The sequence below is a fragment of the Psammomys obesus genome, unplaced genomic scaffold (genome assembly GCF_907164565.1).
Source record: "Psammomys obesus unplaced genomic scaffold, mPsaObe1.curated_primary_1811, whole genome shotgun sequence".
Lineage (NCBI taxonomy): Eukaryota > Metazoa > Chordata > Mammalia > Rodentia > Muridae > Psammomys > Psammomys obesus.
In genome coordinates, this window is record NW_026594311.1 from 147,418 (window position 1) to 165,022 (window position 17,605).

The 17,605-nt window shown below is 43.8% G+C and overlaps 1 protein-coding gene across 1 annotated transcript; it reads left to right on the forward strand.

Moving 5' to 3' along the window:
• The first annotated feature begins 2,198 nt into the window (after positions 1-2,198).
• Positions 2,199-14,040, forward strand: LOC129685083 (cytochrome P450 4A10). The gene is made up of 13 exons (XM_055618450.1): positions 2,199-2,387; positions 3,471-3,615; positions 4,260-4,304; positions 4,682-4,809; positions 6,124-6,245; positions 6,605-6,759; positions 7,169-7,275; positions 7,363-7,553; positions 7,627-7,760; positions 10,238-10,302; positions 10,444-10,520; positions 13,485-13,658; positions 14,014-14,040. The coding sequence occupies exons 1-12, from the start codon at positions 2,199-2,201 to the stop codon at positions 13,648-13,650; spliced, it is 1,524 nt and encodes a 507-aa protein (XP_055474425.1). The 3' UTR covers positions 13,651-13,658; positions 14,014-14,040.
• Positions 14,041-17,605: the final 3,565 nt, after the last annotated feature.

The window sequence follows — 17,605 nt, forward strand, 5'->3', positions numbered from 1 at the left end:
TTAGGGGCCTTCTTTGGGAAAAACGGGGAAAGCTAAGGAATTAACAGTAGTAACAGGGGGACAATTATTATCTTATCTCGACCTCTTTCTCTAAGGTCCTCGAGAGGGCAGGCTCCAACCTGATCCCACTTTTTGGCATATCTCTGGCCCATCAATAACAAACCATGGACAAATGTCTGACACAAAAACCAAGAACTTAATTAAGTCTTTTTTTTTCTTAACCCGAATTCCTCTCTCTCTGAGGGAAGTCTTTAATTCTTTAACGAATGATTGCCCCATCTTGAATTTAGACGGAAATGTAAAGCATTTACTTACCAGACTCTTGTTGTCCCACGGGTGATGGAACGGGAGCCTCTAATCTTGCCTTGGCCGAGGTCTTCGCTTCAGGGTCCGTCCGGAGAGACCCGTACTTCGAGCCCTCACGTTGGGCGCCACTCTGTCCCGCCCCGGACTTAGTTATTCGTGGGGGCGAAGAGGGTCAATCCTGAAAAAGATGGGGGAGAGAGAGAAAGGACACAAGCAGATGGTTGCCGGTCAAGTGTCTCTTTTATTGAACTTTGGTGTTTCTTTTAAAACGTGGTTTTGGCAGGGCGGGGGAGAGGGGCGAGAAAAGGGGAGTAGTAGTGGAAAAATACCAAGGCCCTTGGTGGGAAGTTCCCAAGGCTAAGAAGGTGGGTTAAAGAGTTACAAGGCCCGAAGATAATATCGGTGGTCACATCGGTGGTCACGGATGTGTCCCAAAGCAAACAGTTTGGGGAACAATGGGTTGTAAGAAGCTATGGCCTGCTGGCACCCGGTGCTTATCTGGCATGTCAGGCCCTTAGGAAGGGTCCCAGGGCTTTGCTCCCAACACCTTTTCCCCTCCCTTGAGCCTCTCCCAGTCTACTGATAAGGGAAGTCCTCCTCCCCTTCCCTCTGATCCTAGTCTATCAGGTCTCTTCAGGAGTGGCTGCATTGTCTTCTTCTGTGGCCTGGTAAGGCTGCACCCTCCTTGTGGGGGGAGGGGGATCAAACAGCAGGCCAATCAGTTCATGTCAGAGACAGTCCCTGTCCCCATTACTATGGAGGCCACTTGGATACTGAACAGCCATACGCTACCTCTGTGCAGGGGTTCCAGGCCATCGCCATGAGTGGTCCTTGGCTGGAGTATCAGTTTCAGAAAAGACCCCTGTGCCTGGACTTTTAGGATCTGTCACTGTCCTTGTGGAGCTCCTGTCCTCTCCAGGTCTTAGTATCTCCCACTTCTTCCCTAAGATTCCCTGCACTCTGCCCAGTTTGGCTATGAGTCTCAGCATCTGCCTCAATACCCTACAGGGTAAAGCCTTTTAGATGCCCTCTGTGGTAGGCTCCTGTTCCCTGTTTTCTCCCTCCTCCGATGTCCATCCTCTTTGCCTTTCTGAATGAGGACTGAGCATCTTAGCCAGAGTCCTCTTTCCTGATAGCTTCCTTAGGTGTACAGATTTTAGTATGTTTATCCTATAGTATGTCTAATATCCACTTATGAGTGAGTATATATACCCTGTGTATCTTTCTGCTTCTGGGATACCTCACTCAGAATGATCTTTTCCAGTTCCCACCATTTACCTACAAATTTCATGATTTCCTTGTTTTGTTTTGTTTTTTATCACTGAGTAATATTCCATTGTGTAGATGTACCACAATCTCTGTATCCATTCCTCAACTGAGGGGCATCTGGGCTATTTCCAGCTTCTGGCTATTACAAATAGAGCTGCTACAAACATGGTTGCGCACTCTGCAAGAAAAGATGAAAAATAAATGGACGAATATTTAAGGAAGTATAATTATTCTGCTTAACTAAAATGTGCAGTAGCCATGTGTTGAAATATCACACTGTATCCCATAAATGTATACAAAAAAATATGATGAAAAGAAAAACAAAAGGCAAACAAATAAATGTTTTTTGACTAGCACAAAGAGAGGAAAGGGAGTGCAGGTCTGGCCAGTAGCCACTGTCAGCTGAAAAATCGTTTCTCTGACTCCATAACTGGACCTTGAGATCAAGACTGCCTTAGCCCTCTTCCCTCCCACCTTTCCTCCTCTCACCTTTCTGCCTCCCTCCCTTATCCCTCCCTCCTTTCTTCCTCCCACCCTTTTCCCTCCCACAAGTAGGTGGGCAATCCTTAAAGCATTTAGGCAGGAGGTTGAAAAGATTGCTGAGAGTGAAGAGTGGCTGCACCATGAGTACCTCTGCTCTGAGCCCCACCAGATTTGTGGGCAGTGTCTCTGGCTTGCTCCAAGTGGCCGCCGTGCTTGGCCTCCTTCTACTGCTGTTCAAAGCTGCCCAGTTCTACCTGCACAGGCAATGGCTACTCAAGGCTTTCCAGCAGTTCCCGTCCCCACCTGCTCACTGGTTCTTTGGGCACAAGGTATGAAGAAAAGATAAGGGAGGGTGGGAGGGCAGAGAGGATGGGTGTCTCAGAGACTGACCATCAAGCTCACAGGACAAAGCCTGCTGTGTAAGATGTCCAAGTGCTTCATGAGATACCCAGCTCAGGCTCATATGCATTCTATCAATAGTTGCTCAACAAGTATGGCTGTTGCTCAACTCTGTACTGATAGCCCTGTATCTGGAAGGCTGTGGTTGGTCCTACCTAGCCTCCTCCTCTTCTGGCTGAGCACCTTTAATAGCATTTGCTGTTCTCAAACAACTTCTCGGTGGCTCCTTGCCTAGTCACTCATGGCTATTCTCTCCCCAAGCTTGGAGCTTGCCTGGGAACACAAACATCAGTGAAATAGAAATCTTGCTCCATGGGATTGTTGGTGTGGCAATAGCACACATCTGAGAAGCTCTTAGCACAGAAGAGTTCACACTGCTGCAGTGGGTGGCTGCCCCAGAGTAGGAGAGTTTTCAGGATAGGTGAATTGCAAGATGAAATCCTAAAGTCACAGCACATTAAAGGAAAAGGCTAATGTAGTTTTCCTCAGGGTCCAATTAGCTCTCCATTCCCCTTCCATGTACCCTGCACCGTGAGCTACTTGGATTCAAACACACACTCACTTTCCTGGACCACAGTGCTCAGCTCAAGAGCCAGGCACAGGTGTGTGAAATCACCCAGAAAGGAGATTGTATAGCAGTCTGTAAGCTAGGAAGGAACGGTACTGACCCCTTGCACTGTCACCCCAGGAAATAAGCATCAAGGAGGGTACATGGAAAGGCTTTCAACAAAGTAATGTGCAGTAGGTGCTCCTGGAAGGGCACGTGGGTGTGGTGCTTGTGTGCTGCGCTCAGGATCTGACCCTGTGGCTCCTCTGAGAAGCTCTCTCCAGCTCAGGACCAGCCATCCTCCTGTATAGCAAAGCTACGAGTGATAGCGCAGATAGTCCCTCAAAATGCTCCACATTCCTGGCAACTTCTGAAAAACCTAAAATTATGTTCCTGTGCTTGTTCTGCTCTTGTCTCCAACCCAAAAACTAAACAAGAGCCCTCTGACCTTGTCTTCCCCCAACAGCAGTTCCACGGCAACAATGAACTACCAAACATTTTGGCATGTATAGAGACCTTCCCAGGTGGCTTTCCTCGCTGGTTCTGGGGGAGCAAAGCTTACTTTACTATCTACGACCCCGACTATATGAAGGTGATTCTGGGGCGATCAGGTGAGAGTGACATTTCACTGTGGACACATAAGCACCTTTCTCTTTGGTACCTGTCCTAGACTGTCAAATTCCAGAATCGTGTAGCCCTGCACTCTTGAGCTACCATTCTTCCGGGCCACCACCCAGCACATGAGCACCAACACTCAGTATGGAAGATTCAAACCCCTCAGCCAAGAGTCTTTATCTTTCTTTGTAATTTAATCAGATTAAGATGGTAAGTCATGTAGTTTATTCCAGATCTGAAAAAACAATTGGCTTGAGTTTGAAATCCCTAATTTTTATCCGCCTGGAATCATAGGATAACTAAGCCACCATCCACTGTAATTACACACACACACACACACACACACACACACACACACACCACTCGTCATATTTGTCCTAGTCTTTGACTTTGAGCACATGGACTGTTTCTCACCATCCCAGCCCCAGAGGAGTCCAGCTACTATTACATGAATCCTACCTTCCTAAACCTGACTGTTAGGACAAAGTTTGAAAGGAATATGAGGAAATGGACAGAGATACAGGATAGTTTGCCAATCGTCAGCACTCAAAAGATCACAGAAGCCCAGGGTTTCAACCCCAGCTGCCTCGGAATTGCCTGATTTATCCCATTTCTTGTTAAGCCATTATTTCCCTTTCAGATCCAAAGGATAATGATGCCTACAGATTGCTGGCTCCTTGGATTGGTATGTATGTCTAAATTGGGAATGTGATCTACTCCCGATTAGACTTTCCAAGTGCTGTGTCTGGTTCATAGAATATGAAATGTGACAGGATAGCACTGTAGTGATCTATCCCCAAAGCTCTACTTCTGACCCTTCACTTCTCCAAATAGCCCTATGTGAACATCAGCTTGATCTACCTCCTTCCAACTCTTTTGCAATGTTTGTCTCACAGCTGTCATAATCACAGCATGTATGCCAGTTCCTCTAGCTAGGAAATTTATGTTCTGAACTGTACCATTCTTCAGAGTTGTCTTCCACTTCATACCACCACCATCCCAGTTTATCTAATGGTCTCTCTGATTCGATCCCACACATAAACACACCCACCTCTGGCCCAGGGTATGGTTTGCTCTTGCTGAATGGACAACCATGGTTTCAGCACCGGCGGATGCTAACCCCAGCCTTCCACTATGACATTCTGAAACCCTATGTGAAAAACATGGCCGACTCCATCCGATTGATGCTAGTGAGTTCATTTGACTTTCTTCTCCTCTGCTCCCCTCAGCTCCACTGTCCTTTCTGCTTCAGCTGCTGATTCTGCTACTGCTGCTACTGCCACAGCTTCAGCAGCAGCATCTTCTTTCTCCTCCTTTTCTTCTTACTCCTTATATTCTTATCTCTCTTTCTCTCCCAAACTCTTTCTTCACCTACTCAGAGTGTACAACAACAAGCTCTGTGTGTACATTCTACTATAAATACAGGTTCTTCATTTGAAGAACCTTCCAGGTACCAGCCAGGATACAGCCAAACTTGCTCATTGTCTAAGACAAAGAGCATCATAGTAGATAGATACTCAAATACCTCTTCAAAACTTCAACTTCAGAGGGACTTCCCAGAATGATACTTAGTCAGGGTTCCCTTGTGTCTCAGTGCTTCTGCATAGACTTGAGTGATCATCAGAGAAATGAGCTCCACATCCACGTTATCATAGCCAAAACTGCCATACCACCACCTTTCAAAAAGACTTTGGATTCTGATTGTCTTAATTAACTGGAACTGGCTTACAATTCAGAGATGTAGTCCATCATCATCATGGTAGAAAACATGGAAGCACACATACATGGTGCTGGAGAAGTAACTGAGATTTCTACATCCTGGTCCAAAGACAGCAGGAGCAGAGTGAGACACTGGGTGTGCCTTGAACATCTGAGACACCAAAGCCAGCCCCTAGTGACCATTTCTTCCAACAAAGCCCCACCTACTCCAACATGGCTACACATCCTAATAGTACCACTCTCTATGGGCCAATGAAGGCCATTTTCATTCAAAACAATTCAGATTTTCATTTGTTCACACTGACTCAGTTCTTCTCAGCAAGGTTTTGATGAATACATAGTAATTGAAGTTACTAGTGACTGCCATTAGAAATACCCGTAGTAGCTACTTGGGTGTTTGTTTGTTTGTTTTTTTTTTGTTTTTTTTTTTAATGCTCAATACATGAAAGTGCTACCATCCTCTCAGGTTGAGATCAGCCCTCCAAACACTGATGCATCCTCTTCTTTACCCCTTGAAAACAGCATTGCTTGTCAAATAAAACATCTTAACTAGTTGCAAACATTTGAAACTCGTTTCCTATCTTATGGGTTTCAACATTTAATTTTGAAGTAGTTTACAAGAATGTAAGTGTTTTTTCACAAAGATTTGTTTTGCAATCTATAGAACATCTATTATCCAAATTAAAGAACTTATAACACAGTATCTAGAAATATAGAGAAAGTATCCAGACTATTGAGCACAAGTCTTCTGGGAAAATTAGGCCAATGCTCCCCTCCTACTGCAGGACAAATGGGAACAGCTGGCTGGTCAGGACTCAATAGAGATCTTTCAACATGTCTCCTTGATGACCCTAGACACTGTCATGAAGTGTGCCTTCAGCCACAAGGGCAGTGTCCAGGTGGACAGGTAAGAGACAACCCTGCAACTTCAGGGCCTTTGGCCTTACCAACTGGTATGGACTTATCTGAGATGCAGGTGAGACATCTTGGATACTCAATCAATAGTCTGACCCCAGGCCCAGGTCAGTTTCTGACCCAATCTAACCCTACCCCAACCTCAGGACACTGATCCCTAGCTGAGTTGGATGCCTAGATAATTCATGCAACCTTTTACAGGATTGAAAATTACCAGGGTTATAAGACAGAATCAATGTGTGCCTCAATACTGTCTGTTCCTACCACATAGAAAATTTCTCTCCAGAGTCCATTCTATCTGTGGGTCATTATCTCTCCACAGTCTAATCTGTTCTGTATCTTCTTCCTCAGCAATTACAAGGGCTACATCAAGGCCATTGGGGACCTGAATAACCTATTTTATTGCCGTGTGAGGAATGTCTTCCATCAGAATGACACCATCTATAGTCTGTCTTCCAATGGCCGCTTGGCCAACAGTGCTTCTCAACTGGCCCATGATCACACAGGTTCCATTTGTACCTCCTGTCTGCCCTCCTTTCCCAGAATCAGCTCAAAGGAGTTATTGATGACTTCTGAGGTAGATCCAGGCCTATCAGTGTCCCTTTAGAACCTGAGTCACACACACGCTGGATACTTTCACACTGTAAGTGTTGGGAGTTGGGCCATCAGAATGCTAGGAACTATGTGGGTGTACCATCATATTGGTAATATTTAGTGAGACCTGACCCTGCAGCTCAAACAGAGTCTGTTGTCCATGGTCCTGAGAGGATGTCTGACCTGTACCACATGGCACTGGTCTTCTAAACTCACCCACTTTTTACTTGCTGTCCTATAGAGAACACATAGTTTGGGAAAGGAGATGTATGGGATTGCCATAGTTCTGGGGTCTGTGTGCTAACTGGTGTTCTGAAACAGACAGAGTGATCAAGCTGAGAAAGGAGCAGCTGAAGGATGAGGGAGAGCTGGAGAAGGTCAAGAAGAAGAGACGTTTGGATTTTCTGGACATCCTCTTATTTGCCAGAGTGAGTGTGTATAACATAAGCCTGAGAGTCTTCTGGGAACACAAAAGGAACAAGCACAGCTCTGATGACACCCGTTGCCTCCCTCAGATGGAGAATGGGGACAGCTTATCTGATGAGGACCTGCGTGCCAAGGTGGACACATTCATGTTTGAGGGCCATGATACCACAGCCAGTGGAGTCTCCTGGATCTTCTATGCTCTGGCCACCCACCCTGAGCATCAACAAAGATGCAGAGAGGAACTTCAGAACCTCCTGGGGAATGGATCTTCCATCACCTGGTAAGAGTTCTTTGGGTAGGGAGGACCCTCTGGTCTCCAGTCTACCTGACCTTCAAGATGAATGTTGTTTCAGGGACCACTTGGATGAGATGCCCTATACCACCATGTGCATCAAGGAGGCCCTAAGACTCTACCCACCTGTTCCAGGCATTGTCAGAGAGCTCAACACACCTGTCACCTTTCCTGATGGACGCTCTCTACCCAAAGGTGTGAGTTCTTTAGGCCTGTTCACCTAAACTCATTCTAAAGATAATGGAGGATCAGAAGTGTGAGCTTCAACAGTTATGAATTCCTCTGGATGTCTATTTTCTTTTCAGTAAATAAATGCTTCTTACTTATAAAGTACATTTTTTAGTGTGGGAAATAAGCTTAAATGACCTCCTATAAAGGTAAATCATGCCCAAATCTGTTGTGTTGCATGAATAGCATTATAAGCATCTCATTTATCAAATAGAAGTCCTTCTTCTTTTGAATATGTAGTCTTATCATGATGCTCCATTCCAGTTTGGGAACACTTGACATTCTTTGGTTATTAAAATCCAAGCTCGATTCCAAGTACCAACACTACGTAATTCATAGCCACACTTTTCTTCATATGTCATCACTGTCCAGTGTGCGTGTGTTTATGTTGGGGTTGGGAACACAGGCTTATGTTTGCACATCCAAATGGAAGCCAGAGGTCAACATTTGTCAAGCCAGAAGTCAACATTTGTCATTCCACAGATACCATTAGCCTTGATTTTTCTTTAGTCCAGGAGGTCTCTCACTGACCTATAACTCACCTATTAGTCTAGGCTGGCTGGACAGTGAGCCATCAGGACCTGCCTGCCCAAACCTTACGAGCAGTGGGATGACAAACAGGTGCCACCACACACAGAATTTTTTATATGAGTTTTGCAGATCAAGCTTGGGTCTTCATGCTTGTACAAGCACTTTACCAGTTTATCCGTCTCTCCATCCCCAATTATCACATCTTTTTATCATACTCTACATTTGATATAATGTGTAAATTTTTTATAAAGATCTGTTATTTACATATAGATAAGTAAATACAATGTGATTCCAGACTCTTGCCTAGGCTACACTGATGGTAAGACCCTACTGCTTAAGACACAACATCATCAATCACAGATAAAATCACCTGGTGCTCAACTGCTAGCCCTAATCCTTAACCCAAATATTAAATATGGTTTTCTTCAAGCTTGTTTCACTGATAACTTTACATTTATACATACACAGAACACAGAGAGAGAGACAGAGATAGAGAGAGGAGTTTTCAAAATTAAAAAAAATAGTCAAAGGTAAACAAAACAGGGTGAGTTTTTTTCTTTTCCTTGCAGAACTCCTTGACATCTTCAGTGTGTCTATCTGTATGTCTATGAAGGAAATAATGAGCAGAGTTTCTTCAAACTTTTTGATGGTTGACTTATTTGTCTCTAGCAAACATTAAAAGTAGAGTCCCATAATTGTTTTCTTCTGGCTTTTTGCTGTGGCTTAATATTTGTTCTGTGCCAAACATTATACAGCTATGTAATTCCCAGAGTCACATGTTAATGGGGTTGGAAGGGTGGAAATTTTGATAATTTATATTAATTTTGGTGGTGCCCAAGGCCTCCTGTTTGTTAAGCACGTACTCTACCACTGAGCTACTCACACCAATCTGAGAGGGGTAAGCTTACTCTGACTATGTAGGTTAGAGGTAAGGCCACTGGGTAGTGTACTGGGAGATTAGGATTGATCTCACATTGTTCAATATAGTGGCTTTAGAAAGAGAAGAAGAGACACCACTAAGAGCTAGACACCTGCCCTCACCATGATAGAATGCAACCGAGTGGAAGGAGCAGTTTCACCAGAATTCATACAATACTGTTTGAACATTCAGTTCCAAATCTGTGAGCTAATAAGCTTATCTTCTTTACAAGATTATATACATACATACATACATACATACATACATACATACATACATACATACATATATATATATACACACACACCACACACCACACACACAATGTGACTCAATTCTTAGAAAGTTCTTCACAAAGAAACCTTTGAATATGATATTATGACTTTATCTCTCAAATCCTATTCACTGGGATGTACAGGAGAGGTAAAGACTCAGATAGGGGCTAGGGAACTATGCTTCTTTTTTGCATAAAAGCAAATGAATGAGATCAGTAATTCCATGGCAGTCTCTGAGATGATGACAGCTCAGGCTGATGACAGAGATGAACGGATGACCAGATACGAGACCCATGTAATGTCGGGAAATCACCTTTCATCTCACACCTCATTGTGTCAAAATCCTAGCACTGCCACGTCCTACTTTGGTGATGATATGTAACCCCTCTCTGAATTTTAGTAACTCACCTGGAAAAAAAAATGGAGGATCATTGTGGGGACTGAATTAATGTTCATCTTTAGTGGAAATTCCTCATCAAATTTAAGTACTTTTTACTCCTAAAACTCAGGTTCATCTCTCTAGCTTCTCTTTCTTTAACTCCATTTTCATACTCCTTACTTGTGCCTCAAGTTCATTTTCAACTCACCCACATCTACCAGAGGTGATGATCTGTAGTACCCAGACCTTTTGTGCAATCACGTCCCCTGCTGTCTCAGGAACAAAGGACTCACCCCCTCTGTATAACCCATCTTCTCTCCTGTTCCCATCTGATCCACAGGTATCTCAGTCACCCTCTCCATTTACGCACTCCACCACAACCGGAAGGTGTGGCCAAACCCAGAGGTAGGTGGCCCCAGAAGAGGGCAGGGGACCTCAAGACCATTGCCTCCTATTGTTCCCACCTCAGGGCATCTTGTGCCCTTGTGAGTTTGAAGCAGGGGCCTGACCTCGGCCTGTCCTAACTGAGGCGCTGTCTCCGTGCAGGTGTTCAACCCCTCCAGGTTTGCACCAGATTCTCCCCGGCACAGTCACTCATTCCTGCCGTTCTCGGGAGGAGCAAGGTGAGACATTTTGTGCATGATGATGGAATGTACTGTGGAGAATATTTGCAGCATATATTGTTTTTTTACCTCCTGCATATATGACATCTCTCATTAGTGGCTATGGGGGAGAGCCTCTTGAAGATGTGTTTGTACACAAAAGGAGAGTAGCATTTCAGGGCACACTATGAAGACATTAACCCATTGTTCTCCCCATTCTCCAGCCAAATTTCTACATCAGTGGATGCCACACACTTGGGTGTATTCTAATATTTCCCTCACATTAAAGATGGGACTTTAAATTGATATTTTTCATGTGAATTTGACTTCAGGTGTCCAGCTTTTCAAATTTTGGAATTCTTAAGGGGGCATTCCTTTTACCAAACCTCAGCCTGGCCCACCACCCTTAGAGTTCTCTAGAATCTAATTGCAAGTGATTAATTTGCTTGGGCGTCTGCCATGTACAACTGTCAAGTCAGATATGTGAAGTGTTACAGTGCGTCTTTTGAAGGAATAGTTACCCCACTGTGCATATACTCTGTCTTTGCAGTCTCTCCAAACACAGTTTTTGAATCAGTGTTGACATTCATGTCCCTTTTGCATTTGCCCGGTGGTCAAAACTTGACAGATAATGGGTATTCCTCAAATTCATACTTAGAGGCTGTATAGTTTAATTTCAGAAAAAAAGGCATTAAAAAGGAGAAAAGTAAACTGTTTTTTAATTAAACCCTCTGTTTATGTATAACGCATGGGATTTTTTAAAGGTTTCTGATGAGTGAAATATAAAACACTCTTGAAATAGCTACTGAACCAGACAAAGCTTCTAAGAAAATCCTCAAAGGCTCCCATTGGACCCGACTCACTGTAAGCTTTAAAAAGTAGTGTAGATGCAGGGGTTGTTTGTTTGTTTGTTTGTTTTTGTTTTTGTTTTTGTTTTGAGCCTATGTTTCATGGATTCCTCAAGTGGCAAATCAGCTTTCACAGAACAGGCTTTAAGTAAGTTGTTCTTCCAGGAATAGGCTATCTAGCGCTTGGTGTACTTCAGGATTGAAAGCTTCCACTCACTGCAAATCATGTCACCACCACTAGAAGACAGGAAAGTACTGCATAACTCAGCTTAAGTTGGAATGAACCAGGCTGCTGAACCAGACTTGCCTGGAGCTCATGATTCCTCTGCCTCTATTTCCAAGTGCTGGGATTCAGGCACAGGTTACCACACCTTGCTTTGGTCAGAATTTTTTAAATCTTCAATGTATTTCATTTCATTTTTTTCGTTCCTTAAATCCAAATGAATTAAATTTTAAGACCAAAAATATTTATTAAAAGTGTAAATTTTTTATTAATTACAGTTTATTCACTTTGTATCCCAGCTGTAGCCCTCTCCCTCTTCCCCTCCCAATCCCATCCTCCCTTCCTCTTCTCTACCCATGCCCCTCCCCCAGTCCATTGATAGGAGAGGTCTTCCTCTCCTTCCTTCTGATCTTAGTCTATCAGGTCTCATCAGGAGTGGCTGTATTGTCTTCCTCTGTGACCTGGTAAGGCTGCATCCCCCTGAGGAGGAGGTGATCAAAGAGCAGGCCAATCAGTTCATGTCAGAGACAGTCCCTGTAAACAGAGAATTCTCAATAGAGGAATATCAAATGGCAGAGAAACACTTCAAGAAATGTTCAACGTCCTTAGCCATCAGGGAAATGCAAATCAAAATGACCTTAAGATTTCACCTTACACCCATCAGAATGGCTAAGATCAAAAACTCAAGTGACAACAATGCTGGAGAGAATGTGGAGAAAGGGGAACCCTCCTCCACTGCTGGTGGGAATGTAACCTTGTACAACTACTTTGGAAATCAGTCTGGCACTTTCTCAGACAATTAGGAACAGCGCTTCCTCAAGATCCAGCTGTATCACTTATAGGCACATGTCCAAAAGATGCTCAGGTATACAAGGACATTTGCCCAACCATGTTCGTAGCAGCATTATCTGTAAAATAAATTTTTAAGTTGCTCCCATGGGTGTCAGGCGCTATGCTAGATAAAAACACAGGAATGAATGAAACTATCTTATCCCTGCCTCCAAGATTTCAAAAGTGTACTCTGCAAAGACAAATATATCTGTGATTAAAATATATTCTTCCGCTCGTTCATTGAGCAGTTTGCAGAATGTTCCTGGCATCATCCCATGCCCGGACTGTGACATGTCTTTGAATATAGCAGTGATGTTGCCTCACGGGCAGTCACAAGAAAATGTGAGCTAGCTGATCATTGGGCTGAGCCTTGAGAATATGAAGCCTGGGGGGAAAATGAATTCTCAAACACCTCAACAACTTGATCTGAAGTAGGAAGTTTGATGGGCAGGAAAAGGATGACGACAGCTGCCAGTAGAGGGTATGGCTCCCACAAGGCATCTGAATACAGCCCTACCTGATGGAGGTATAGAAGGTCAGTGTGGAGAGAGGGTCAAGGAGACCAGAAAAGTCCAGAAAAAAAAAACTGAAGAAGAAACGATGGACATTTCTGAAGTAGAGTTTGAAGGCTATAGATGCCGATGAATTAAGGAGGTGGAGGTACCCTAAGGAAGAGATAGATGGGAAAGCCACTTGAGGGTCCCCAACATAGTTCCCCTGTAGAAACTTTTCTACTGGCATCTGATTCTACTCTTTGGAACCTATATCCTAGATTTCCCTAAATAGAGTAAACTAAGCAATGAGTAACTTACTAAATAATGCACAAGTTTGAGGTCTAATCCTTAGAATACTGATTTCATACCTCTGAAAAGAGAACTAGGGTCAAAGCAGCCTTGAAAAATGTAGAGGCTATGTCAAAAGTCAGGAGAGCCAAGGCCTGGGGTAGAAACAGGTATGACCTATAATGACAGAGTTTAAACTGAACCTGTGACAGTAGGCCCTAAATGCTGTTCTGGAGTTTCAGGAGTCATCCCTTAAAATAGGTCAGAGGCTAATGAGTTTTATTGTCTCTTTCTGACCCAGGAACTGCATTGGGAAACAATTTGCTATGAATGAGCTGAAGGTGGTTGTGGCCCTGACCCTGCTCCGCTTTGAGCTACTGCCAGATCCCATCAAGGTCCCCAAGCTCTTACCACAACTTGTGTTGAAAGCCAAGGACGGGATCTACCTGCATCTCAAGAAGCTCTAGTAACTCTGGTAGGAATAAGGCCACAGTCTATGAGCACACTGCCGGCATCCCATCTGCCTGTCATCTGTCCCTGTTACCATCTCGCTTTCCCTGTGCTCATCTTTCTTCCCACATGTTTGTTCCATGGCCTCCCAGCCTCCTATCTGTCTGCCCATCTCTCACTCACCTTCCTCTAGAGTCCCTGTTCAGTTTTCTATCTCCTATTCACATCTGACTGTGCACCTGATCTTGAATCTTTTCCAGCCTCCTCTCCTTGCCTCTTCCCTCTGTCATCTTACTTTTCCCTACAAATTTTTCATGATACCAATAATCAACTGTCACAACCTTGGTGGTCTGAAATAACAAAAAGTTGTTATCTTACAGTTCTGGAGCTCAGACACTGGCAAAAAAGTTATTGGTGTGACCAACCTTCTTTCTGAAGAGTGCTCCAGAGAGTCCTCGGGATACATCATCATTCCTTGACACTGGAACATGCTTTGTAGCCAGCATTCTCCCCAACACCTCTCTTCTAATTTCCTTCCCTTTTACAAATGCTCTTGTGACAGCATCAAGTCCACTAAACTATCCAAGATAATTTTCCCATTTTGATATGCCTTATTCAATCTAACCTATTAAGTTCCTTTTGAATTATGAGGGAACATTCATGGGCTCCAAAACTCGGGGCCTAAACATCACTGTGACACCATTATTCACCCTAGCACTGTCTTCACATGCCTGTCACCTGGTATGTTTGTCTAAAGTTCTCCTGCATCGTCTCTCTCCTCCCGACTATCCCTCACACAAGTTTCTCTGTCTCCCCTCCTTTCTGCAATAAAGTTCCCAGTGTCACATGAAGTGTTTGTCTTCCCTTAATAGCTGTGAACTCAAGTTCCCATGCTTAAAACTGCTCCTGCCTAGGAAATCATGAAATTTGCAGGCAAATGGTGGCATCTAGAAAAAATCATTCTGAGTGAAATATCCCAGAAGGAGAAAGACAAACACAGTATGTACTCACTTATATAGACCTATAAGATATGATAAACATAATAAAATCTATACACCTAAAAAAGATAATCAAGAGAGCAGACATGGGGTAAGATGATCAATCCTCCTTTAGAAAGACAGATGGGATGTGCATTGAACATTGACAGGAGTCTACTGAGCACATCTGAAAGACTCTAACTAGCAGTGTTTTCAAAGCAGATACAAAGACTCATGACCAAACCTTCGCAGAGTACAGGGAATCATATGAAAGAAGGGGAGTTAGTATGATGGGGAAAGGATAGGAGCTCCACAAGGACCAAATATATCTGGGCACAGGGTCTTTTCTGAGACTGACATTCAACCAAGGACCATGTATGGATATAACCTAGAACCTCTGCTCAGATGTAGCCTGTGGTAGCTCAGTAACCAATTGGTTTCCCATAGTGAGGGGAACAAGGACTATTTCTAACAGGAACTCAATGACTGGCTCTTTGACCTCCCCACCCCCCAAGGGAGGAGCAGTCCTATTAGGCCACAGAGGAGGGCTTTGCAGCCAGTCCTGAAGATACCTGATAAAACAGGATCAGATGAATGGGGAGGAGGTCCCCCCCCCCATCAGTGGACTTGGAAAGGGGCACGGTGGAGATGAAGGAGGGAGGGTGGAATTGGGAGGGAATGAGGGAATGAGGGAGCGGGACACGGCTGGGATACAGAGTTAATAAAATGTAACTGATAAGAAAAAAAATAAAATTTAAAAAAATGTTAAAAAAAAAAAAGTAAAACACATTTTAACAGGAAAAAAAATTGAATATAAATACCTAGAATCACTAAATTGGTAGGTCATGGTTACAACAGACCCATTCTGTATAATTTTCATTTCCTACAAGCTAGCAAATAAAAAGATTAAATAAATATGCTTTTTAAAGATAGTAATAGATAACTATATTAAACATTAACTTTAAAAGATCCTGCTCACACAAACATACCACAATCAGTGTGACATTTTTGTTGGATCAATGTATTCTTGTAATTTATTGTAGCTTAGGAGAATTTCCAATTTGCAAATAGGGAACTTAGCATGTCTAAGGACTAGTCTTAGATTTTCTAGCCTCTTGACTTTCAAAGCTTTCCAAACACAATAGTTTATACCACTGCATAATATGTAGTTTAACTTCTAAATGTAAAGAGTGAATAGCTGATTTGTAAAATAAAATTTAGTCTTTATATAACAAACAACCAATCCATGGACCTCCATTCTTGGCATATGTGTAAATAAATATTGGAAAACCAAAACAAATAAAAAAAAAAAACTGCTCCTGCCTGGATCAGGATCCATCATGCATCCTCTGCCTTTCCTGGTATGCCATATTCTGCTTCCTGGGGCTTCCTGGGGTGGGCTTCTCATGGATTCAATGACTACAACCAAGAAGCCTTCCTAGTCTTCTACCTACCAGTGTGCTCGGCTAGCAAAGGCTTGTTCTGAGGAACAGCCGAAGTGGACAGAGTGGATACTCTGTACCTGACCAAGGGGATAGCCAGGGCAGGAACAGAGCCCAAGTTGTCATGCACAGAATGTTCAAGGAATACATAGTCTCATGATAGGCATGCTGAGAGAACCCTCGGAAATAAGAGCCAGCCGAGGACAAGTGTTCTCACCCCAGGATTCCAGGTGGAGTGACTCTATAACCAGAAAGTGATTCTACTGCCTGGAAGCAATGAGCAAGACCTTGGCTCAGTTCGCCGTCACGGACATTCCCCCTCCAGGATACAAAGAGACACTCATGTAAGCACTCTCCACACCCACAGCACATCCCACCCGCACATGTGCACATGCATACCCAACCTCGACGGAGCCTCCGGGGGTGTTCGAAGAGTCATAAAGCTGAAGCAGTGGTCATCTGTGATAGCCACAACTTCCAATGTCCACTCTCCCTCCCCCAGGAGGTTCCAGTACACACACACACACACACACACACACACACACACCAGTTCAGAGTCCTTGAATTTATTTCCACTGATACAAACATTCAAAGAAGAGCTGATATTAATGATAGTGTCTTGATAAAAAGACATCAGAGTCAGGAAAGCCTCAGCTCAAGCTCCTTCTAGACTAGTGTCCCTCAGGTTCCTTCCTTAATATTAAAATGTAGTCACACCTTCCTCCTATCAGAGAAGGGTAACTCTACTTTGTTCATGCCACGAGTGCCAGGGTGCTAAAGATCTGAAATGATAGTTTAGACTCAGATGCCACCTAGAGATGCACAGTGCTTATGACTGGGGAATCGGCACCTGCAGAAGATCTAGAATGACAGTTTAGACCCGCATGATAACTTGAAACCTTACTACATTTGTTCAGAGATCAGTTTATCTGTGTGTGTCAAAGCTCGCAGCAAACAAGCACAACTACAATGGGACCTCTGCATCCCAGCTGCTAGTTTACAAAGAGGTCTAGGTCTTGACAGGGCTTTATAGGGGTCAGCAAGTGTCCTGAGGCACATCTTCCAAGATGTGGCCTTCTTCTAAGCAGGAAAGAATTGGTGGTAGGGGAGGTATGCGGGTGGCAAATTTCCCTGGATGCCCTAAAGCAGTGGTTCTCAACCTTCCTAATCCCTCGATCTTCTAATACAGTTCCTCATGTTATGGTGACCCCCCCCACAACCACAAATTTATTTTCATTACTACTTCATAACTGTAAGCTGACTACCATTGTGGATCATGATGTAAATAATCCGTGTTTTCTGATTTTCTTAGGTAGCCCCTGTAAATGGGTTGTTTATTCCCCAAAGGGGTCATGACCCACAGGCTGAGAATCACTGCCCTTGAGACTTCACCACATCTCTGAATTCCTGGCTCCTGCCTCTGACCCTAGCTTCTAGTGCCCTTTCGTCCATATGGGGCTAATCTCTGGATTTGAACTCCTAGTGAACTTAGACCTTGAGTCCTAGAAATAAATATAGGTGCCCAGAGCCATCAAGCAGCTGCTGCGTTGACT